Source organism: Artibeus jamaicensis, unplaced genomic scaffold (assembly GCF_021234435.1).
Source record: "Artibeus jamaicensis isolate MK-2021 breed Jamaican fruit bat unplaced genomic scaffold, CSHL_Jam_final contig_1015, whole genome shotgun sequence".
NCBI classification, from domain to species: domain Eukaryota; kingdom Metazoa; phylum Chordata; class Mammalia; order Chiroptera; family Phyllostomidae; genus Artibeus; species Artibeus jamaicensis.
In genome coordinates this window covers 1,795,556-1,821,735 of record NW_026521194.1, presented here as the reverse complement: position 1 = coordinate 1,821,735, position 26,180 = coordinate 1,795,556, and the positions used below count along the sequence as shown (strand labels likewise).

Genomic DNA, 26,180 nt, shown 5'->3' with positions numbered 1-26,180 from the left:
TGTTTGTGCTGGGTCTTGTTTATGATGTCTTGATTTGTTGTGCATCTTGCAATTTGAGGTCTGAGTTAATATTCCATGGGGCTTTCTCTGTTGGAATCCTTTGAGACTGGAGCTTGAATATACAGAGATTTATTTTTGCCTCTGCTAAGTTCTCACAGTGATTTTAACCTGAGGTTGTTTTAAGGTAATTTACCAGCTTGGGGGTTCCATGGACCCCTTGGGTGGTACAAATTAGACCTCTAAATATGCTTTAGGGTAAGCTGTGGGAATCAATTCTTAAGGGATTTTTTTCCCTCTACTGAGAGCCCTAAACTTGATGTTAATTTTTTAAAATTCTCACCTGAGGACATGTTTACTGATTTTAGAGAGAGGAAGGGAGAAAAAAAAGAGAGAAAGAGAGACAGACAGACAGACATTGATGCAAGAGAGAAACATCGATCAGTTGCCTCCGATACATGCCCCAACTGGGGATCAAATCAGCAACCTATGTATGTGCCCTGGGACCAAACCTGAGACCTTCTGGTGTACAAGACAACACTCCAATCAACTGAGCCACCCAACCGGGGCCTGAATGATTTTTAAAATCAGCTCCCTCTTCCCAGTGGTGATCCTTTTTCATATTTATACTAAGGACACAACTCCTCAGACTATGGAGGCTGGAGTCAGTTCTAAGTCTTGACCATCCAGGGGCCTACGGTATCATTTCCTGGCTTCTTTTAGCCTTTAGAAAATAAACTTGTATATTACTAAAACTGACAAATGCTTTGAAAACAGGTGCAGACTCAGCTTTAACCCACCACTTTTACTTCTAGTTCCTTTCATTTTCTACCTCTGAGATGATAATGATTAATAACAATGTTAATATCAGCCCTATACTAAAAGTATGTTATGTTAATCCAGAATTTCTAGCTGATTCATAGCAGGAGAATTTTTCGGGCCACCTAGGAAACCATAATGCCAGAAATACAAGTCTCACCTCATTTCTTCACCTGGCTCGTCCCCTTATCTACCTTTTATGTCTCATCTCAAATACCAACATCGTATCTTAAGCAGCCTCTTTGACTAATTAGTTATCCTCTATCACGTTACTCTTTATATTTTTATCGTGTCGCACTCTGCAAGAATGCTTTTCTGAAGAAGTTTTTCACGCGTACTCCTTGTCTTCTCCCACTGCTGTGTAAGAGCCTTGGGAACAGGCACCAAATCTCTACATTCTTCTGTGTTTGCAGCCCCACAGTGTGCACTACTGGGTATCAAATATTTGTTGGATAAATACTATTTTTTTCTTGAAATAAACATGAATGAATGTACAGCATAAAACATGTTTCTAAAAATCAGATTATGTCAGTGAGTGCAACATGCTGATATTCAGAATCTCAGTTTGGTGTTTACATGATAGTCCCAAATTATCAGAAAGTTTGATAATTATTCTTCAGTGATCTCAGAGAGCATGGCAGGATTAAGAACACATCACCGTCCCACCAAGAGGATAATTGTTTTTCAGAAATCAAGAAGTGGGATAATTCAGGTATCTGGACAAACATGGTGACCTAAAATGCAAGTTTTAGACATGACTTCTGTAATATATTCTGAACTTGTTACTCTATTATCAAATCAGAAAGTAAGAAGGTATTGTTTCAGTGTGCTGAGATTTTATGAAGTTTTAGTGCCTCAGAGAGTAGCCTAAAAATATCTTCAGGACATGATGCGTCCCCACCTCCAAACAGAATTAGGAGTGACTGTGGCACCTGCCTCTCTCTGTGAGTAAGTTGGTGGGAACTCTTTCATAGGGAATTGAGTTCTATATTTAGTTATTTTGACACATCAGATTTCATGGTAGCAACTCAGAGATTAGAAAATGTGATCTAAATATGAATAATTTCTCCTCTTTCAAATCCTTGGAAGTCTTCTGTGCCAATAAAATTCTCACATGATTCATAACAAGTTTTTCTTGGGAACTCATATCCTGGGATGAAGGAAACCCTGTGCCCTAACCCCAAACAACAAGAGCAACTGTAAAGCAAACATTTATTGAGTGGTAGGCACCTAAGATTCCTCTTATGACATCATCATCATCATCATTATTATTCCAACCTATAGGCAGATAAACTGAGGGAGAGAGATCAGGGAACTTGCCCAAGGTGATGTGGTCACAGGGTTTGTTAGTAGAGGTCATGTTCTATAACAATTCTTTACATTGTTCCACAAAGAAGAATATACTTAACATTTAGGAGTCCTTATGTTTTGGAATCAGATGTATCTCTTGAATTTCTAAGGCTGATAATTCCACATTTTTTTCCTTGTTATTATTGGAAAACAAAATGAGAAAGCTGAAGGAATATGTGCTTGGGTCATTATATGGAACAAAACCCTAAATCAGCTGGAGGCTTTATTCATGTATTTAGAAGATTTTTTGACAGTCCCCAGGCTGTACCTATTTTAAGCACCCTATATATCAGTGCCATTTTAGTCAAACTTGTATGATGGATGTTACTGATGCACAGTCTCACAGATCACTCACTCACCTTTGGTTCTGGCAGGTACTCTTCTCAGCATCTCCAGCCCTCCCCGCGTCTGGGATTTTGTCTTCCTTCGAATGCTCCTCTGTTTCTTCTGGGGGGCTGTCTTTGGACGGGATGTGTTCAGGTTCACCAACACACTCTTCTCTCTGGTCTGTTTCAATCTGAATTAAAGGTACTTCCCTCAAGAGACGTGATTGCCCGGGGTGGCGTATAAGGACACCACCATGACACAAGGAAGTTTCCTTTTCAGAATCTAGGCTCAGATGATCAGCTTCACTGGGAGAGGACCCTGGGGGATGCAGGCTTTTGGTAACAGAGTCTTTCCTCTGGTAATCAATAGACTCTTGGACAAGAAGAATCGGCCCAGTTTGCACTCTGCCTGAAGCCAATCTGTTTGCACACTTGTCTCCATGCAAGGGAGAGCCCCCAGACCCGGGCTCAGCATTGGCTTGGCCATCATCCGCTATAATTTTGTTCTTCCGCATAAGGGCCTCGATGGAGTTCGCCCATGTCTCATGAATTAACATGGTCGTGATCTGGTCAGTCCCACTCCTGCGATACAAGCAAGAATCGGATTTGCAGAGCCCGGTGGAGGTAGCACTGCTGACTGGCTGTACGCTCAGGAAGTCTCGCTGGCTGTTCTGAGCAAAGCCATCTAAGGAGTTGGCTTTCAGTGGTGCATTTACGGTCAGCCGGGCACCCAGGGCTCTGCTGTCTGGCATAGACGACTGTCTGTAACACAGTGGGGATCTCAGGGAAGGTGACAGTAAGCCGGCCGTCCAGTCCTGGCTGCCGCGCCTGGAGGAGGTGCTGTCCTTGTTTTCTCTCTCCGCGTCCCTCAGCATGTACCTATAGAACTCCTCGGTGATGCTCTCCGTGCTGGACTGCTTGGAAGGACAGCTTGGCCTCACGCTGAGGTGGTCGCTTCTCCGGCAGGCCTGCTGCACAGCTGAGCTCACAATGCTGCTGGCGTTCTTGCCTGCATAGTAATCCAGCAGTAACTCAAATCCTCTTCCTTCAGTTTCCATCTGGTTCACCATGAACCTGGAAAACTCGTCGGTGATGCTCTCGCAGCTCGACTGCTTGGAGACAGAGCTGGCCCTGCTCCCCGGCTGACTGAGGGCGCTCGTTAAGCCCAGGCTGCTGACATAGGCCCTGGCGTTGCAGTCCTCCTCCGCGATGCTTTCACAGCTGGAGGCCTTGCGCCGCATCCACCTGTCTCCGCTGTGCAAGCGATTCCGGGGAAAGCTCTGGGCTTGCCAGACGCCATCCACCAGGGAAAACTCCGTTAGGTTCACGATCCTGGCTGCCACTTCGTTTGCAAAGACGTTGACAGAATCTGGGACGTCCTCGAGGTTCATGGACTCATCATGGACCCTGTTCATCAGCTTCTCTTTAAGCTCTGGGTGCTCATCCGTTTTCCGCTTGATCTCGCTGAGTCGTGGCGGCTTGTGTTTCCGCACAGAGGTCCCACTGGCCTGACTCTCCTTCTTCCTCTTCACGGATCGGCAGGATACGTTCGGAGTGACCAGAAACTCACTCCCTCTTTTCCATGCACAAAACCAGGGTTGTTTCCCATTTGAGTTGTCAAGGCAAATTGCTGCGATTTCAGTTGCCATGGAGACAATGGTCTCTGCTAATTCTTCAGCAAAGTCTGTAATGCAGTACAGGTCTGTGTGTTTTGTGTGTAGCATGGACTGAGCATGAAGGGGCAAGTCATTCCCTAACAAAGACAGATTAACTTGAACTTCATCGTTTAGAGGTGAGGTACAGCTGTACTTTTCTTGGATGTTTGGACCGAAGCTGTCCTCAGAATCCTGGGAACTGCTGTTGCACTTGGTGACTGTTGGTGTCCTTTCTTCCTCTGAAGAGGCTCTGCGTTCATTCACAATGTGACTCCGTGTCCGGTGAGGGTTTTTTGCATCCTTTCCCATGGTTCCTTTCGGATATGTTTCCTTGGGGGATATTTTAGCCGTCAAAGAATCAGGCACTCTGGCACTACAAGTCCATTCAGGCTGCAGCATGGGGTTCTGGAAGAGGCCTGGCTTTGCTGAGCCATTACTGGCCTGCTGAGGAGACATGTCATCTACAAGGTCATTGATGACAAGACTAGTGCTACGTGGATTAATGAGTGGACGGCTACTGTAGTGTTCAGTGGCTTTTGTCCATGTCTGACCAGCAGCCTGATCAGGTGTCCGGGGGCCCAGTTCGGGTTCCCTCCATCCAGTGGTCTCCGTAGAAAGAACAGCAGGACATTCACCATGCTGGGCAATGTGGCTCATCTTCTGGAACGTGAAGCATATCACATTGAAGAGCAGCTGATGTGTACTTTCCATTAGCGTGTCCACAGTTTCAGGTGACTGCCCGCCATTGTTGGGGTCGGTTATTTTATTTAGCTGGTGAACTTCATCAATGGAGTGCTTCAGGATAACGTTGGATAGGGCCTGTGCCAGTTCATTTCCGATCACATTTTCTGGGCACAAGCTCTGTGGCTTTGAAGCGGCTTCCATAATTCTTCGGTTCATTGATGCCATGAGGTCTCCGATGCCGCTGTGGGTACCAGGCCTCGTTAAAACCAGAGCAGCCTCCTTGAACAGCGCCTCTGCAATGGCTTCTTTTCCCAGCTCCACGCCCCTCCCTGTTGCTAAATTCAAAAGTGGGGGAATTGCTGCAGAAGGCTCAGCTGCAGACAAGATTCTACTTGAAGCCTCAGGGCACTTCACCTCTCCCATTTCCCCCAGGCCACAGACAGCAACGGCACTGGCCACCTGAGTCATGCCACACAGAGCTGATGGAAAGGAGTATTCACTGATGGAAATTTCCTTGAGTGCTTGGGCCGCTTGCGTCTGCAGTGGTTCATTGCATCCCAGTGGGTGGTTGGCAATAAGGGATTCTTGCTCCGTTTTCAGTCTTTCTGTGGCCCGAGGACTAGAAATAGTTCCAATCATGGTGGCCGCACATGCTAAGGCTACTTCTAGAGCACTCTGGGGGTGCCTGCTGGCATTCTCTCCGGAAGGGACACCTGAGGTGTCAAGAGAGACTTCCATCTCAGAACACAAGGAGATGCCTGGCTCAGGGGCAGCGTTGCTGCCATCTGGACTCTGAACAATGACAATTTTGGGGACGTCATTCCATGACTGAGAGACCACGATATCTTTTGTGGAGCAGCCACTTGGGAGCAGAGCGCTTCCTACAGAGACACTCACTGCAGATTCCTGGGGGAGTGTAGGCTGGGACTGAGATAATCTAATAAATGCATCTTGCAGCACAGATTCTGCTAAGTTTGTAGCATACTCTCCAGTTGTGGCTTCTCCATCTTGCATGGGAAGAAGCGAGTGTGTTCCGCCTTCATGGTTTCCCGGGTCTGAGTCGTGGCCATGCCCCATGACAGTGCCACAGGCACAAGGCCCATCTGTCATAAGCACCCCAGGGAAACAAGCATTGTCTGGAATACATAGTGCCTGCAGCACTTCCGCTTGGTCTTTGACATTTTCTGAATAATGATAATCTGTGGCTGTCCCCTCACTCCCCACAGCTTCACCTTTCTGCTCTGATAGTTCAGCTGATGGATCTAGACTTTGCAAAGTTGTATCTTCTGCTTCTTTTCCCAGAGATCCTTCTGTTTTAATCAGTGTCATAGGATACTTGCTAATGTATTTGTTTTCCAAAGTATAAAGGGACTCTTCCTTATTGTAATTCCATTCCTCCTGCATGATTTCCTTTGGCTTTTTACTTTCCATATCGTTGGCTGAGACATTTATACCCTCACAACCTAGTGAAAAAAATTAAAACCTCTATTACTTTTTGAATAGCAGGTTCTCCTGAATCTAACAGCAATTATTTTCTAAAAATTCTTTAAAGCAGCAGGCATCATTTTACCCCTTAAATAGCATTTGAATATTTCTTCAAGAAAAATGGATCTGAAAGGCTTCTGTGCTTCATTATGGAATTCTGACCAACAAAATGGTTTCTCTTCAGAAAAGAAATTCCATTGTTATAGTGGGTGAAGAAGGCTTTGGAGAGCTGAGAGCTAGCTGCCATTTTTCAGGGGAGAGTAACTGGAAGCCTCCCACTGAGGAAAGAGGAAGGAGAGGGATGTGTACAGCAATCTCAGTAGAGGGTCTTGTTACAAAAATTTGCTCTGAAGTTGGCCTAGAACTTGCCCCAGGGACGGTGGCATCAACATCTGTGGTGTCCCTTCGTAAGGCTAAGCGTGGGTAAGGGAGTCCATTGTTCACTGAACTCCATTAATAAGTCAATAGAAAGAGGGGATAAATGAGTGCTAAGTACTTTCCTGGATTGTTTTCTTCTGCGTTCACACTAGTAATAATATAATACAGTCATATGGCACATAACGACCGGCCAGTGTCCAACCACATATACAGCGGTGGCCCCGTAAGATTATAATGGAGATAATTTGTTTTTATAATCTAGTGACATTGTAGCCATTGCAGTGTCCTGGCACAACTCCTTCTACTTTATAGTGAAAAAAAAGTTTGCTGTAAAACTGTGCTGTGTTACATCAGCAACATCCTCATACATATGACTACATCTTATGTTTACCAAGTCTCTTGATTGCCCCATTTGCTCTTGTTCTTGTTGTTTTGTACAATAAAATGCTGTACAGGCTTACAGCCTGGTAGCGATAGGCTGTCCCACACAGTCTTGGTGCGTAGCTGGCTGTCAATCTAAGTTTGTGTAAGTGAACTACGATATTTGCGCAAGAATGAACTTGCCGAGCAATGCATTTCCCAGACACGTGACATTATCATATCAATTTTACAATAGAATGCTATTCTGTTCCCAAACTATAGATAAGGGCTCAGAAAGACTAGGTAACTGGCCTGAGCTTTCACAGCTTCAAAGAGGATGTGTGTTAGAATTCAGGCCAGTCCAACTTGCTTCAACAAATCAGTGCCTTTGATGGAAATCTTAGGAAAATTAACTTTCCTCCCAGTGATCATCTCCATATCTTAGCAGGCAGAAGGATTTTTCTTTTTAAAAAAAAAGTAAATTTATGGAGGTGACATCGGTTAATAGGGTCATGTAAGTTTTGATTATACATTATTAGGACACATGATCTGTATATTGCATTGTGAGCCCACCACCCAAACTCAAATCACCTTCTTCCACCATACATTTGTCCCCCTTTACCCTCTACCACTCCCCCACCCCCTTCCCTCTGGTGACCCCCATACTGTTGTCTGTCTGTGTCTTACCCAGACAAATAATTTTTGACAAAGGAGCCAAAAACATGGACTAAGGATATAAAAGCATTTCCCCTTAAAACACATAGATTTCCTTCAGCAGCCCTAATGCATCTTCAGGGAGAATGGAGCCATCCAACCACTAAATCTAAGCGCATCAGTCAGCATCTTCCCCAGTGTCTTCTCACCCTCCTTCCCTCCTAAACTCAGTCAGTGACGATTGTGATGTGTCAGCTGAACCGACATGGCCTGAAACTTTTCTAAAACTGCCTCCAGACATTTTATGGGGTAACTAATTTCAGAATGCACAGTTGTTTTATTGGAGAGTTCTTACCGTTCCTATATTCTTCCACCTCGCTCTCTTCCTCCAAGTGTTCAGAGGCTGTGAGAAAGTCTTCCTCGATGGAAGACAGGGAGCAGTTTGTGTCATCCTCCACCTTCAAGATGTTTGCTTCCAGGTGGAGCTGTCGCTCCTGCACCAGTTCCAGACCAAGCAAAAACTTGTTGATTTCGAAGATGATGCAATTGGTACTGTTCGGTCTGTTCCCTCTCGCACACTGGACCAGGCAGATATCTGGCAGCCAGGGGCACTAAATGTGGAGAGGAAAAAAGCCATTTTATTAAAAGGGAAAATAGAAAACCATTGGCTCTGCCCTTTCTTCTTCCACTAGTCTCTCCCGTTGGGAGTGGGGACCTTTAAAATATCAGTATTTGGAAGATCTTTTAAGCTTATATTGATGAAGTGCTTGGAAAAATTCAAATGATGTTTGGGAACACAGGGTGCCTAGGAGGAAATTTGACTTTGGGGAAAATAGACCAGTTGTATCACATATTTTTTTCCTCTGTCAAAACAAAAATTGCCCTGGGCAAAGTGAAAAGGGTAAGAAAGACTTTATTCAAAGCTATTAAAATAGGGGACAGAGGCCAGAACTGAGCCGGACCACAACTCCTCTGAAAGGGAAGGCAGTTGGATCTTTAAGAGCTGGTGCAGGAGAACTGCAGTCCATCTGTGCTCCATAAATGGCTTTACTAAGAGAAAAGTCAACTTTTTTTGTATCTTTATGACAGGAGGCACTCTTGCAAATTGGAGCAAATCTCCCAAAGATCTAAATTATTCTGCAGGTACCACCAACCATATTTTTTATAGATCATTAACGTTGAGGCAACACAGTGATGCTGAGTCTTATCTCAGCCCACGATTGCCAACACTGGCTTGTTTATGGATATCCTCAGCTTGGCTGCCTTGTCCGCTGGAAGGTGCTCACCTGCTAATCAAAAAGTGAGGATGGAGATGCTGGCAGAAGCCACTTGAGCTGGGTTAACTGGGGACATTCGAATCAGTCCCGAGGGCATAGAGCTAACGCTCCCATAGACCCTGTGAGGAAGGCAGCAAATGAGCTGCCCAGCCCCTCTGACCCAGGAAATTACAGTACCAAGGACAAATTCTGGTGGTCAGCTTACAATTTTGAGTAGCCTGCTTAACAAGTTACCTCCCTTCTTTTAACATTAGTTTTCTATTCTACAAAATAAAGATAAAAATACCTTTCTCCATTTTCAGAGACGCATCATAGTGATTTAATGAAATAATATGGAAGCACCTTGAGAAGTACAAAGGACTATTTACATATTGGTCTTTTATTTTAAAAAAATCAAAGGAATATTAAGTAGAAAAAATGTTTTGTTCTTTCAAATAAGGGACAAATGTGGAGTACTAAGAACACCGAGTAATCATCCATTTACTGTGCACATTTGGGTACCATTATTGCGAAGCTAATGCAGACAGCGCCTCTCCTGCTTCCTGTCTCATTATCTATGAGCCCCTCTCTCTCTGGCCAGTCATGTCTTTGTCTTTTTATCTCAGCAAATGACTCTATTGTTTTTTTTTTTGAAAAATAATGTTACATTATTTTATAATTAAATTATACAATTGGAGAAATGAAAGAAAATATAACATCTTTCATTTAGTTACTTGTGGATTCATTCAATATTTATTATGCACCTACTAAGTGCTAAGTACTTAAATTATTTGGTAGGTGTTCAGATACAGTGGTAAGTGGGACACCTTGTTCACATGGAGCTACTTCTTGACAGTCCAGTGTTCTCTCGAACCTTCCCTCTTGTGGAAATTATTAAAGCTATAGAAACACATACATGCTGTCCATGCATGTGTATCTCAGAAGACTAATGAATACAAACTAGTGCACGCCCAATGAGGAGGGGGCACAACAGTTAGCTCTTCTTCCTCAAATTGTCCTCAGTAGAGTTTTAAGAAAAGACTCTAAAAAAATCTTAAGAAAAATGATCATTACAATAGCCAACAGTCAAGTAAAATATTAAGTGGGACATAGACAAGTAAAATCAGTTAATTTCCTACAGAAAAACATTTTTCCAAGATGCTTATCATATACCACAAATCTACTCCTGTGGCTGTCCTTTCTATGAGGCAAAGATATAATTCTACTAAGCACGCCTGAGTTTGAGGAGGTCCAGGTGCAACACACCATCCTTTCCAAACTGCGCCTGTCTTCTGTGGATGCTGCATCTTTGTTGGCTAGACCAGGAGGCCATGGGGAGAATTGGAAAGGATACGGAAATTGAAGTCCAACACACCTGGCCTGCAATGCTGGCTCTTGCACTTTACATGTGTGTGACCTTGAAAGGACCAGTTAGCCTTTCTGTGGGTGAAGTGATACATAGGAAGTGATGAGAACCCTTGGGAAAAAAAGATGTCTGAAGTGTTTCTGTTGTAGTTCACAGGCTATTTTGACAGCTTTTAGAAAAAGTATGCAGAATTTTAAATATGCTTTTGATGGATGATGTTCAATGAGTCCTGGGCAATTTACCCTTTTTTTTCCTTATGAACATTGATGCTGCTTTTGTGACCAAACATCATTCGACCTTTTGGTTTTCAAATCCTGTGGGTTGTCATTTTCCGGCATACTCACAGTCCAAGCAATTCACATGAAGTTAATTTACCTCCAAGTCCAGAGGTGATCATGTGACCCAAGCCTGGCCAATTCGATATGGCATTTCTTAGGCCACAGTGAATGGTTCAGAAATAGGCACATGACACATGGGAGCTAATAGGACATAATGAGATTTTTGCTGGGAGCCACCTGGAAAAGACATTCACGTTTTCTTGCTCAACTTAAACCCAAAGGAATACTGCCTCCTAGTGGGAAGAACTTGTCCAATAATGGGATAAACAGAGAGAAAGCAAGAGAGAGGCCACAAGAGAAAATCCATGTCTGATGACATTGTTCAAGTCCCTGCATTTAATCAACTTACTGCTCTCTTTAGTTACATAGGAAAATGCATTCTCTTTCTTAAGAGAATTGCTGAGCCCTGGCTGGTGTAGCTCAGTGGATTGAGCACGGGCCTGCGAACCAGACAATCGTGGTTCGATTCCCAGTCAGGGCACATACCAGGGTTGCAGGCAGGTTCCCTGCAGGCCAGTTCCCAGCAGGGGATGCATGAAAGGCAACCATACATTGATGTTTCTCTCCCTCTCTCCTTCCCTTCCCCTCTAAAGATAAATAAATAAAATCTTAAAAAAAAAAAACAGAGAATTGCTTAAGTCAAATTTCTCTCATGCTTAATTAGAAAGTTGAACTAATAGGTCTGGTCCAGAAATACTCTTAAAACTCAAGTTGTAAGCTACTTTTGGTCATCATGATTTTGTCTAATATAAAGAGAGCATATTTAGAGTCATTTCCATGTTCTCTTTTCAGATGATTAATTTTCTCATCAAGGAAATATATTATTAGATTGATCCTGGGGAGCTACTACCTTTTGCAACAACATGGATGGAACCGGAAAGCATTATGCTGAGTGAAATAGGCCAGGTGCTAAAAGGAATTTTTTTTCTAGTCTTGATTAACAAATTGAAATGGGCTCTTTGTACATGTTTACAAAGCATCAGGAGTAGAGCAAGAAATAGGGGATGGCCTCTGAATTTTTTGATATTTTTGAAGACTAAAGAGTGAAGTATTTAAAAATTTTCAGCAAAACCAAAATCCAAGGAAAAATAATTTAAAGGAACACAAATGTTTATTATCTTAATCTATAGCTATCACTGTCTACATATCTTATTTGAGAAAACTAATCATTTTTATGCAGTGTGCCTTTAGAAATCTTTTACATTTTTTCTGTAAATTGATTAAAGTTAAATTTTTATTTTCTTCAAATAAAGAGTATAAAATGATTTATCTAATAACAATGGGCATTCTTGTGTTGAATGAGAATAATAGCATTTAATTCCTACTTTATCTTTGGTAACATTCTTTCATTCTGGGAATTTCACTCCTTGGGACCAGGACATGCCCTTTGCACCCTGGGGGCTGCTACCTTTCATGTATTACTTGGCTGTTTGGTGCATTGTAGGATATAAGTAACATCCAGAAAGAAGAAACTGTGGCATTGAGGGACCACATAATATGAATTAGAATTTTGGTATTGTTCCTGAAAAAGAAGATAATTCTGTTTTTTATTATTTGGTAGGTAGTAGAAAACCATGCTAACCACTGAATGCCTCCTATGTCGGCTCTGGTTGAAGTGTCACTGAACACCATGAACTTGAGAAAATAGTAAAGGTCAGGAGTGGCATATTTGGGAGCAATGCAAATGAACTATTCAAAGATTTTTTATTTTTAGGCTAGAAGAGTTTATGTTAGGTATCAATTTGGGGTTCATACTGATATTTGCCAGGAGCCAACCATAGAAAACTTATTACTAGTGAATAAATGTGTATAAACATCTTGTCAAGAGCTGATCCATCTTACCTGTGAAACTTTAAAATCTGCCTGGAGATTTCCAGATGTTAACCCACTGAGGAGGACAATTTCATTTTCTTTGGGTTTTTGGACATTCATGGAGCTGATGAGTTTTGGGAGATCTGGTGAAACGCTGACCAATTTCTGTAGAGCAAAATCTTAATTAGTTTAGATAATTTCTTTTGACTTTCAAAACAGTACCCCAAAACTATTTCTGCAAAAATAATGTATTTATATAACTATTCATATTATAGATTACTTAATCCACTAAAATTATTACTTAAAAGAGATTGTGTGAAACTGAAGCATACAGGTTTAGATTAGAATATAAAAGTCCTTAAACACAAAGATAAAAAAAATTTACTACTAAATTTCCAAAAGTGAGCATTTAACGATCACTGTCATGCCAACGTATACTTAGTAGTTTGGACATTTTTTTTGTCTTAATTCCTAGAGTAAGAGACTTGTTGACTAATAATCATCTATTCTAATAAAGTCAATAATAATATTAGTAATAAAATAATTACTAGCATTGACCTTGCTCTAGGTACTAGGCACTAAGCTAAAGTCTTTATATACCTGTATGTTACACAATTTACCACACTTAATCCCCACAACATCCCTGTGTCAGTTAGGTACCATTATTATTTTTATTCTTACACTGAAGTAATGTGAGGCCCAGAGAAGAAGGTTAGTACTTCACATAAGTGTATGCAGCTAAGTCAGGGTCAGAGTGCCTGCCCTTAGTCTCAAATCACTCAGAAATCTCCAAACACAGTTCTTAGGATGCCAACTTGCTCTGACATCTCTCTGGGATGAACTCTGCGCCATAATTCTATCAAATACAATCATATGTACAACCTAGTTTGAAAATCCTTCCAGTGCTACACAGATACTTGGAGCTTGGTGGAAAGCTTCCGATGAAGCATTTTCAAGGAAGACATTACAAGAGCAAGTGAATAATTGCAGGCCTACTGTTCTGTGATAATCAAGCCGCAAGTGGTGTGAGGTTAAACAATAAAAGCATTATACCAGAGAGTGAGATCAAACCATCTTCAGCTCTCGGCATAAAATGCTAATCATATCACACCAATTATTCTTCCTATTGTGTCCACAGGCTCTAGTTCAAAGGACCAGGTGAGCCTTCAAGCTCCTGTGTGTTGTCAAGGATTTATATTCAGACCCTCACAACCTTGGGGAATCTTACAATATTCACCTACTGCAGAGAGCAAAACATTTGAGTGCCAGATAAGTGTAAGGCTGCGGAAGCAAGGTTAGTGATAAAACATTTGATGACGAAAAAGCAGTAGGAAGCAGCAACCCTGAGAGCCAGAAGAAATGGCTGGCTGGTATCAAACAAGTTTTGTAAAAACCTTAGAAAAGTCATCTCAGACAGAGCACTTGAGGGTGGAGAAGGGAGGAGCAGAAAAAGCCACTTGAAGGGACTGGTGGGCAAGACAAATTGCCTGCTCAGAGGGTAGCCCTCTCATGGGAAAGCAAATTTCATAAATATGAGGTTGGCAAACTACATGGGAAGGTATAGGAAAGAGGTCATGGAAATGGGCTGTGATAAGACCACCCAATGAATGAGCCTCCTACAAAATGAGCATTATTTAGTGATGAAGTAATGTTGGTTCTCTGGTCAGTGCCACGTGCCCTTGTAAGGAGCTCTCAGACAGCCCAAGTCCCCAGCGTTACCTGCTGCAGGTGCTCCGTGCTGCACTCATCCTTGTTCACATCCAGGTTCACAAAGCAGACCTAGGAGAAAGGGCAAAGAGGGGCAGGTAAGTGAAAACCCTGCAAGGCAGTTCCTTCTGAAGAAAGCAGGAATCAGCTGGGGACAAATGATTTGAGAGTCTTAAACCTTTGGAAAGGTTGGTTGAACATAGACAGCCGTTTTCCCTGTGGGCTTCTATGCAGACCTCTATACCCTAATCACAATATCCACTGATCTTACCACATGCCCCCTTCCTTTCATGGCCCAGCAAATGAAGCTTTCTCTTTGTATCAGAGTCAAAGTAACAGCAAAATCTTCAGGTTTATGAAGGGCTATGGAATCTCATGAAATAGTACAAAAGCCTTGTAATACTCTAAATTTTGGTTCATAATTGCAATAAACATGTGTCCCCATTTCCCGTTCCTCTTCTCAGTTCCTGCTCCCTCTCCCCTCTCACTTTTAATGGAAAGTTTACAAAGTGGATTTCTCTTCGTTTCATGGTTTTAAGTTAATTTCCATTTATTTAATATTGCTGCATAGTTCATCTCTTTTTAGCCATATTAAATAAATGTCTGAATATATGAGAGCATAAAAACAATAGGTATTGAATAGTAATTTAGAACAACAATGTCTTAAATCTCAAACACATCACATAGATATAAATCTACTACAACAGAGATGGGGAGAAGAAAACTTAAAGGAAAGTTTTAAAAAGGTGAGATACACTCCTGAGAGTTGTAGATCGTGGTGGGTAGGGACCAGGAAGGCATCCCTGGGAGGTCAGGTAGCATGAGTGGCACTTGGAGGTAGAAAGTTCCACACTCTGCAGAGGATCGGGGAGAAGAGACACTTGATGGGACTTGGACAGGCCTGCAGAAAGGGAATGTTAGCAAGGTCCTGGAAGGTTTGTATTAAATGTGATCATGGAAGCGAGGCTCTGTAATATTTTACTAAAAATCAACCAAAGGCATTCATTCGTAGCAAGTGGGTTTGGCCATGAAAAACTGACAATATTAATTATGTGGCTATTTAATCAGGTGTTTGTACTGTAGATGCCTGCAGGCATATGGGACTTGATGATTTTAGTCGTTGTTCATGGTCATGGTTTCCTAGATTCTATATTTTTCCTTTTGAGGTAAAAAAACATAATCAAAAGATTTGGGGAAAGTCCTTAAAAACTAAATTAGTCATACATTGCTGAAATGTAAAGGTCACTATTATTTTACTCTCCCCAGTAATGGGAGACTTCCTCAAGTTTCCTGGGCTCACAATAACTTTACAGCATCTCCGCATGAGTTATTTGCTGGTTGAGAATAACTAGATAGCAATTTAGGGAAGGCAGGGCATGGAACGTCACCAACACTCTCATTCACAGATCCCCTTCCTTTGGGTTATTAAGATGGGCAAATAGGGAGGGAGTGGGCAAGAGTTACTTTGCCAAGAGTACAAATGGGAACATGGTAGTAGGGGTACTTGGAAGGGGTTCATGATCTAGAGCAGTTTCAATATTATTGTATAATAGCAGTAACTTTGCTTTTGGAAAATGGTTCAATATCTATTAGTCCTCCAGGACTTTTCATGATACACAGCCGCGATGGCAGCTACTGAGTTGATTGGACGATTTTCCATTCTCCTTGAAGAAAGGTGCGCTACCTTCACTGGGATTCTTATTATCTTGTATCTTTGCAGGAGAGGGCAAAGCAGAGGCCAAGAGAGGCATCTGTAACCCTGACTTTCCTGTCTTCTGATACTGTCTTTAGTTCTCTGAAGATGAACTTACTTTTCACTCCTTTTGGGCTGTGATATGAACTCTGCCTATACTTGGAGGAAACCCTTCACACTCAGCTGTGCCAAGACCGAAATAAAGCAAGATATAAACCAACCACTTGCTTATATTTGGCACATATGTCTTTCTTTGGGGATGATCCAGGTTTTTAGGGTCTGATGTACAATTTTGGGAGACCCTCTTTAAGAGAAAAAACAAAATCGAAAATTCTAACTTAGGTGTGAATATTCATTTATTTAGAGGGAGAAAAGGAATCACAAAATATTTCAACTATGAAATGGCTGAAAAATACCATAAGCATGTTACTCCCAGAAAAATAATAATTTTTAACAAAGCAACTGCCAATACACCTCCACAATACTCTCCCATTACATCTTGACTCTATAATCTTTGTCTCTTTGTAGCATCATTTTCTCTAGAGGGAATAAAAAGATAATTCAGTTTTATAATATTGTGACTGAAATTTTTTCAGCTTCCCAAACTTTTACTGATGATATCTTAGACATTTTGATGTCAAAATTAGACAGGTTGATGTCAAATTTAGTGGGAAACTGCTATAAAATTTCTTTGATGTATAAGTTGTTATGGGCATACTCATTACTTCTAATACTGTTACAGGTTTCTCCTACACAAATGTAAGAATTTGGGTAGACTTTTTTTTATTTGATTCCCATTAAAAAAAGCACATGATGTAGTTATTATTTTCAATGCTGCATTTTCAAATAAATTCCTTCCAGGAGAGAACCCAATCTTGAATTTATCATTTCACATATCTGGTGACAGGAAGAATTCTCCACAGACTAGCTTCTGGCATAGGTTCCTTGTTTTCTCTCTTCTGTGTCTATAATTTTGGTATTGGGGACAGTAGGACATGTTCCTATTGCAAAACAATCTCTGAGCTGACACTTTTATGTCTTAATGCCTGGTTGAGTTGCCACTGTCCACAGTAGGAGTATTTCTGGAAGCCCATCCGACGTGTGGATGGCTAGCAGTCACTTAACTATTCTTGAAAGTGGCCTCAAGCCACCTAGATAGACCCTACATAAACACAACACCACTCCATTTCCCTTGAGTGAGACCACACACTTGTCTGTGGTCACTCCAATGACCTCACTCAGTGTGAGAAGAGGTAAGATGTGGTGGGAATCTGAAAGGAAAGAAACACTTGTTAAAATACCTTCCTTTTGAAAATTTTACAAAAACATATAACCATGTGAGCGCATTGCTGAACCTATTCTTAGGGCACTGAGAGTAGGGCCTGTGCACCTGAGGAGCTAAGAATTTTAAGCTTTGATGATTTTATAGTAAATCTACTTGATGGTGAAATGGTTCTTGCAATGCAATTGCTCTCTGTGTGTGTTCACTCACTATGACCTTGAGTTCTTTACTTGAGATTTACACAGCCACTGGTGCTGAACTCCAAGTGGAACATAAGACAAGCCTCTGCCTAGAAGTGCTGGGGAGTGGTGGGTGTGGGGTAGGGACTTTGGCGAGGGGACCAGATGCTCTCTGTCTCTGTGTTGGATGATCTTGGTGCTGGTGCTGAGAAGACAAACAGTACGAGGTATTGTTCTTGCTCTCAGTGAGTTCGGGTATGTCTGCAGCCAGAACACATTGCTGAAACTATGAAAACATTATTAAGCTTTACAGGAGTGACAGGTATGTGTGCTGGAGGAGGAAGTTGGGAGAACAGGCTCAGTCACAAATGTCATTGCAGAGGCGGCTGGATGTGAGGTGAGCTTGGAAGGCAGGCAGGACACATGCAAAAGCAGAAGAGGGAAAATGGCACCAACTACAAATGGATGATTGCTCCCTAATCAGCACCTGCTCAGTCATGATAAGAGGCTCTTGGTTCAGCACAAGGTGAGGAGAGGGAGAAGACAGAGGCTGTGAAGTCCAAGGCAAGAGGTGCTTCCTCGAGAACTCTGGAAGTGAGATCAGAGTTGTGAGCAAAGTGACTTTCTTTTTACACAGTGAAGACTTGGGGGATAATTCATAGACTTTTCAAGGAGTTGGATGAGACAAGAACTCATAGTTCTATGATATATCCCCAGTGCAATAAGAGTGCAAGACCAAAGCGTTAGATATTTCCATCTCTAAAGGTGAGGCTGCTCCCTGTGTTAGTTTGGGGGGTTGTAAGGAAACTTTTGGTGGTGAGAATTTGAAAACAAGTTTTTGGAGGGTGAGTGTGAGTGTTACAGGTGACTAAAATATTAACGCTTGGGACATTCTGCCTTATGGTCCTCTGAGCTGTGTATTGAAGGGAATGCTCAGGGTGTGGTGGGAATTCTGTGGGCCAGGAGGCCGGAGCTGTAGGTCTGAGACTGTGGGTCTGAGACTGTGTGTCTGAGATGGTAGCCACTGGGAATGAGATGCAAGCCCCCTTTGTTGCCTCTGCCTCAACCTGAAGCGGTGCCACGAAGTTCTCTGTAAAATGCCCATGTGTGCAAACCCATATGCGCCAAATGACCCATGGAAAGACTTTTTCAAAAGTGTGTGTGTTCACTTAGTTATCTTTTTCCTTTTATGTAGTCTACTTTCCTTCAGCCTTCACTAGACTGAGTTCATGAGGGCAGGCATTATTCACCATTGTATTTTTAGTGCTCAGCATAGCCCAGCATTTTTTCAGGTGCTCAATGAATGCTTGTGACAAATGTGTATATATGAATAATGTAGAGGTACTGTCTCAGGTGATAGGGGTAATAATTATTGTCCCATGACAAATATTTTCCTTATTTATGAAGTGAATTCCAATGTACTCAGAAAACATAGTTTTCTTCTAGTAAGGCTATGAGGTAGTAAGTAGAGAAGTTATAGGAGAATTAACTGGACTAATATTATTCCACTTATTGGTACTGTTTATAGTACTAAGATTGATTGGCAGTTACAAAATAGTCATGGAGATCTAAAGTGCAGTGTAGTGAACATAGTTAATAATATTATAATAACTATGTGTGGGGCTAGGTGGGTAATAAGATTACTTGGGGTATGAATTTGTAAATTATGTAAATGTGCTGCACAACTTGGAGCTAATATAGTACTGAGTGTCAACTGTAATTGAAAAAGGGAGAAATAGTACATAGATTGGCTTTTTTGTCCCATGAATAAGGATTTGCTAAAACATAGAAAGAGGCAAAAAGTTGAGACCCATCATTGGTAATAAATACACACAAAAGCTTTCAATGTGTTTCTTGGAACAGAATCTCCCTCCCCTTCACATGAAGAACACTCTGTGTTGGGTTACACACGGCCTTGTTTCAACCATTGGCAGACACACTCCACCAGGAGCAGATGGCAACATTTTCACTGAGAGAACACAAACTGCTCTTTCCTGCCCCCTAACAGAGCTAATTTTGTGGGTGCACATAATCTAAATCTTCAAAGTTATTTATACATGATAAAAAAGCTTACATGATAAAATTGCTTAAAAAAGCAATTGACAATTGCCCATTGTCAATATGTTGTCTTCTCTGCTTCGTATTATGGATTATTTACTCAAACAACATCAGTTATTTATTTTACTTCTAATGTCTTTCATAAATAGAAAACTATGTAGTCATGCTTAAAAATTCATAATAAAATTTTATTAGATAGTGATATTATATATATTGGTTAAAGGCTTTTATGAGAAAGAAGATAACATGAAAATCTAAGAAAATAGGAAAGAATAGTTTTAAGTAGATTGAAATTCATATCAACTTTTGTGAGTTCGCTGTATTTAATAAACAGCTTGATTTCAATATAAATTAAATCAGACAAAAGCAATAATTATTATGTTAAATAAAAATTTCAAGTTTGACTTTTTTCATAGAAACCACCAGAAAAGAAGTGATGGTTATTGTCAGAGTCAAACCATATTGCATGTGGACAGTTTTATTTTTTCATATATTCACTTGAGTCAACATTTTGGACTCTTCAGATAACCAAACACAGCCTTTGAGAAATGCCATTGCATTATGCTTCCACTGAGGGCAAATTATTGTGCAAGAAATGATGTGATAGTGGGCATCTTATCGCAGAACGTGGGACTTTTGACTTCCTCCCCTGGGTATTTTTTCATGTCTCCCAAAGTCAGCTTAAACCTATTAAGAAAAGCATTCTTATGGAGATCCTGCTTGTAAATGTTAACAAAAAACCTGATATCAAATTGCCTTTAGAATCTAGGCATTCAAATGTTTACTATGGTCAAGCACATCCTCAGGCTTTATCTTCGAAGAAACCCAATTCCTGCTTTCTGCAGCTTCTAACAATGCAGCCATCTGGCCATGGGATGATGATAGGGTCTCTTATTTGATGGTATTAAAATGCTGATCTTACACATCTTCTAAAGACAAAATTATCTCCTTTCTTCTCCCAACCAAATGACTTTTGCGAGATTCAGGACCGAGGACCAAAATTATCTCTTAAAGAATGTGACATTTTTCTCCGATTAGTACTTCAGGGTGATGACAACTGAAATGGCAATTTATACATCAATGTTGTTCTGCCGTGGTGCTGTCAGACATTCTGGAACACACTGGTACTGCATTTGTATCCAATTACTCTTGCTTTGAAATGATTGTGGTAATCGCACAAAGTAAATATAAAAAGCTGTAGAAACTCATGTCTGTAGTTAGGGTAGCACAATTATTTTGGAGCAGAGGAAAAGCAATTTAAACACAAAATTACTAGGAATAAATGATACCGAGTCTAATTTTAAAATGTAAATAATTAATCTAAACTAGACATCTAACTAGCATTTCTCATATTTTGACAACTGAAATTGGAGATAACTCCAATCTTGATTTCTCCAGGATGCTTCAGATATACCTGGGCAAACACTATGCCTCTTGAATATTTCAGCAATGCTGCAATCTCATTAGTATAGGTTAACTGTGTGAAAAACACAAACAATAGCAACTACTAACTACACATCCTGGGTGATGCTACACAGGGGAGTAAAGTGATTATTTAGAGAATTTTGTCCTTGCTCAAACCTGCTAATATAACAGTGGGGAATTGTAATAGTGGGGAATTGTATCCCACATCATCCTTCTTGTGACATTGCTTCTGTAAATGCTGACTCTGACTAATATGCGGCTTGTAGATAAATGGCAAGTTTGTATAAGAATCCTACAAACTAACTTCAAAACACAAAGACTCCCACCTTCAGGTGTTCCAGCTCTCAGAGATTTGCTGACATCCGAACTGGGTGTCACATAAAACTGGGATGATGTGAGACCAAAGTGATGCAAACCAGGATGATGCACAGGAGATCATCGCTTGCCCAGTTTTCAGGTCCTTATCAGAATGGACTGTGCTCATCTGCACATAGAGAACATTTCAGCCCCTTCCCCTTGATTTCTTGGTTCTGCTTTCCCTCTCCTTCTTCATAAGAACTTCAACCAGCACCGGTCTCATGAGTTTGGGTTTTGTTGTGGCTGTATCTGGATCTGCATTCAGTTATACTAATTGGGAAAAGCTACTGTGCCTTCTTTTGAACCAAACTGTCCAGAAGGTCTATGTATGTTGATGAAAAGCACCAGAAAGTGGTTGTCAGCTCCATTGCATTGGGTCTGTAAAAACCACTTGACCCGGCCTGCTCTAGGTCTACCTATGAAGGCCTTAGCTCCAAGGCAGGCAATAGAATTACTGTTCCTATAGCTTGATTTCCTGAGTCCCTTAGAGACTCACGAGTTTAAAATGTTCTAACAGACTGTCAAGTGCTTAGAAGTAAGTTGCTTTTCAGATGAATGACCTCTACACCTCTGTACTTAAGCTCTGATTGTGGAAACAAGTGTTCAAGACAGGTGACTCAGCTCTGCAAACACTAGCTATATTCCCTGACCACTCCAAAAGACAAGGGTAGCAAGAGGGCAGTGAGCTCGGTTTTTTTGTTTTCTTTTGCTTCAAGTTTCATACTTTGATGTTTCTGACTTTCATCATTAATGCATCCATTAATCTGGTCTCATCACTTACAGAACAAATTAAAAACTATCACTGTAGTTTCTTGGTTGAGACTTAAAATTCCAGCTTTCAGTAGAAGGATATGTGAATTGCCTATTTGTAGCTTTTGGAAAGCCTCAAAAAGACACCCCTTTCTGAGCAAGGACGGACAGCACTGTCTGGGAAGGGCCAACTCAGGCCATGACGTTTATTTCTTTGTCGTGTTCAAAGCTCATCATCATACCATGTTTGTTGCAAGCTCATATCCCACTCGAAAGGAAAGCATAAGAAACCATAAACGATATTCTCAGGCTTCAAATAGCTCTTGTCAAATAAATTTAAACTTCACCAGGAGTAAATAAATAAGAAAACAATCAAGAAATAACTTTCTGAAATGCAAGTACAAATATGTGTAAAGAATATGTTTTTAGTCTTTTTATTGTAGTATAGAATCATAGAATTTTAGAGTAGAAAGTGTACTTAAAAATTATCTGATTCGACTCTCTTGTCTGGAAGGAAATGGAAACCTAGATAAGAGAATCAAAAAGCAATGATACCAAATCCCCTAGTTAGTTCATTTGTTCATTCATTCATTCAGCTACTCATTCCATTTATTCATTCAAAGAATATTTACAGGCCAGCTCTTCTGTTCCTTGAGCTAGGTTACTGACTTACAATAGTAAATCAGTTAGATGTGGCAATTAGCATATTAAGTCTTATCACCCTGCATTTTTCTGTTCTAGGTGGGGTGAAAAGTTAAGGTGATTTGACAAGACTATGGAATAAAGAGAAGGCTAGAAGAAGATTTAAGACAAAGAAAGTATAAGCACATTTATTTCTTAGAGTGACCGAGTCAAAGGTGGGAAGGAGACGGAGAAGGTGAGAGGGAGGTTATGAATAGCAGAGTAATGAAAATTAGCATATTAAAACTAATGGAAAACAAAGCAAAATGATAGTATGACCGTGAAATGTCAGATTACTAATGATGCCATATATCAGCTCCTGGGTTTTTTTTCCTGTGAAGATGGTTCATTTGTATGGCACCGATTCTCCTCCACCTGGAGAGGAAGCTCTGAGGAACAAAGCAGCGAGTGGAGGAGAATTCAAGAACATACTGCTGCTTCCGATGGCAACTTGGAGGTTCTGCCACCTCACTTGCTTTTGCTGTGAGTGTAGGGAGGGTTCATAGTGGTGACAGTGGAACCTCAACTGAGAGTTCAGTTCAGAGACTGAGAGGAGCTGAGACACCTCTCCTCCCCAAGTGCTGGGAGCATACTGATGACAGCTGATGGCATTGGGGTTCCGGGCGGGGGGGAAGCTGGTCTGCCAGCTGAAGTCTATAGCTCTCTCCGTGCTTCATGGCAAACCTCTGTCTCCTGCAAATGCCAAAATAGTATTTAAGGGCTTAAGCACAATTCTTTAGAGATCTCAGGATTTCAAATTGCTACTGCAGTTCCTTAGAGCACATTGCTGCCTGTGTTGTCAACAGCCCAGAGACCTGAGGTGTGAGAGACAGAGAGTACAGGTTTGATGAGAGTTCTGACACTGCCCACACCATGAGTTTTTATCTGTTGCACACCCGATCTCCCCGTTCAGTCTTGAAGAACAGAATGAGGGTTGAAAATGGGAGTGCACTGATTTCTTCTCGTCTTCCAGACCTCCTCTGAAGTGCTAACTCCTCAAAGGGATCCCCCACCACCCTGCTGTTGTCCTTAGAGCACTAGGCACTTACCCCTCACCGCAGTGATTGTGGGCTGCATAACCTCTGTTTCATTATTTGCTGTCTTTTTTTCCCAGCGAGAAGGTAGACTCATGAAGAGCAGGGCTGCTGTGTCTCAGTGCTCACCCAGTATCTACCAGTGAGCACAGCACAGCAAGTGTCCCCAAAGTGGCTGCTAAATAAGTGAAGAGTGACCAGGTCACAGGCAAAGACAGAGATCTTGAACTGTCCACATGAAATGTCCCATTTTGGCCCAAGCCCGTGTTATTTTGGACTCTCACTTTCAGCCCAATTTGATATGGAGCTTGGTTACAATACATTTGCACATGATCTGGCAGGACCAGCTTTCCCTAGGCATTGCGCTAGCAATTCTCATTCTTTCTAACTTGAGAGTGTCTTAAAATGTGCCTTTTTCACTTGGAATATGAACAAGAAGATAAAGTAAGCAGGCAAAAAATAAAATCTCGGCTCCTCAGGAAGTATTGCATTAGAGCATGAGCCAGAAGAAATCATATTTCCCCAGAAAGTAAAGGCATGGATAAAAGTTTGCTTCTGAAGCATTGGCAAATGTGCTTTTAAGCCAATTGTCAGACAGCTTTGAAGTGTGAGTGGACAGGATCACCTTCATGTTCCCTGTGCTCTGCACTGAAAAAGCTTCCTTTCCTTGGGATGTCTGCATGTACTGGTTCAGACACCGAAATTCGAAAAGAATTTCTGAGAGTAGCTTAGATGGTCCCCATGGTTAGAAAAATTATAAAACAAGAATCACCACAGCTCAGCCAGGCACACCTGACTTATTTGGTGGGTTAAAGACGTCTCATCAAATATCTGCGTCTGACAATTGTAAGCACGTGCTCTCAAACACCACTGCGTAGTGAAGAGAGACATAACTGAAAACAGAAACTGACTTTATGTTCCACCTCTTTCTTTAAAATGATGTATCCTATAAGTGCAGAAAATCTCATGTTCTCTACAAATATTCTAAAATTTCTCAAGAGTAAACTATTGAAAAATATGCTAGAAATCATGCTTTAATGAGTGAATATTAAATAAACCTTTTTGTTTTTATACATTGTTATAAACTTAAAATACGTGGACATGATCTTCTTGAACTTACACTATATTATTGATATTATAGCAATAAAACTTTCTAATGCAAAGCGAAACCCAAACAAGGCCATATTTTTTAAACTATGTCCTCCCACACTGTTCTCTAGTCCTATGTGCATATTTGAAGTTCAAAACTTGTGAGTGGTTTCATTCATTCCTTGAGGAAATATTTGACTGCCTGTGAGAGTCATAACTATGAGAGAAATCACAACTGCAAGGGAGAATCCAGGGCCTTTGGAGATTGTGTGACAAAGGGCATTGAACTGATAAAGGAGAAGAAAGGCTTCCTGAGAAAGTGAACTTGGAATCAAGACCTGAAAAGTTTCGAGGTGATGTAGGGGGTGGATAGAGGCAGAGTTGGAAGGCAGGTAGGTAGGGGAGGTTTCCGGGTAGGGATCTGGTAACATTTCCAAGGTTTTTTAATAAGAGAGAGGATAGCACAATTAAGAAATTGAAAGAAATAGTTGTTGGCATATAGGGAGTTAGCAGAGGGATGGTGGATGTGAGACCAGAAGGATGGGGTTTTGTGTTACTTTGGAAGGCATTTTAAAGAATCCTGAATGCAATGGAAAACCAGTGAAGAGAAAGAGAGAAAGACCCCCAGAGAAGGTTGGCATAATCATATGTTTTAGTGTGGGCAGCTATAACAAAAACCATAAGCTGGGTGGTTTATAAACAGCAGAAATTTATTTCTCAGTTCTGGAGGCTAGAAGTCCAAGATCAGGGAGCAAGGATGGTCAGATTCTGATAAGCTGACCTCCTCCTCCAGCTTGCAGATGGCTGACTTTCCCTTGTGTTCACACATGGTGGATAGCAGAGCAGAAGCGGCAAGTTTTGCCTTGACTTTTGCAAGGGCATTAATCACATTCATGAGGGTTTTATTCTAAAGACTTCATCTAGTTCTAATTACCTTTTCACATCATCACACTCGCTACTCAGCCCACTTTTCACCAATACCCAGTTGTGAAATTGATTTTGAGTAATGTCATAGTTGAAGGGTTTTCATCTCATTACATTCCAAGAAAAGAGTGGGTTTTTTGCTCTTGATGTTCATGCATGAAATGCTTGCAATACTGACTCTCGCTGTGTGTGAACTATGCAGCAATGAAATGAACTGTTCTCATCTAAGGTTTCTCTCTCCCTTTATAATAAAGAAAATGAGTCTTCAGGGAAAGGTTAATTAGATACCTACAGAGCTTCGACAATTTGATATTTATACACAAATTCATTAGAAAGAGTTATAAGGCAATTTACAAGTGCTCAGTTGAGACCTTCAGAACTAAGATGGTAGCAGACACTTCATAATGTGTTCTCTGGGCCAGACAATTGGCCCCATAACATTGCTGCAAATAAGAGTCTATTATGATCTCCAAAATACATGTGAGGAACCTAAGGCACAGAAAGATTAAGCAACTCGTGCA

General features: G+C 41.2%; 1 protein-coding gene across 1 annotated transcript in view; it reads right to left on the bottom strand.

The window, feature by feature from the left end:
• SPHKAP (SPHK1 interactor, AKAP domain containing) overlaps window positions 1–26,180 on the bottom strand; it is a 122,590-nt gene that overhangs the window by 20,063 nt on the left and 76,347 nt on the right. The window contains exons 5-8 of the mRNA XM_053662340.1: window positions 14,200–14,259; window positions 12,511–12,645; window positions 8,064–8,319; window positions 2,526–6,294 (exon numbers count right to left, since the gene is read on the bottom strand). Coding sequence (XP_053518315.1) covers window positions 2,526–6,294; window positions 8,064–8,319; window positions 12,511–12,645; window positions 14,200–14,259 — 4,220 coding nt within the window. The remainder of the gene's footprint in view (window positions 1–2,525; window positions 6,295–8,063; window positions 8,320–12,510; window positions 12,646–14,199; window positions 14,260–26,180) is intronic.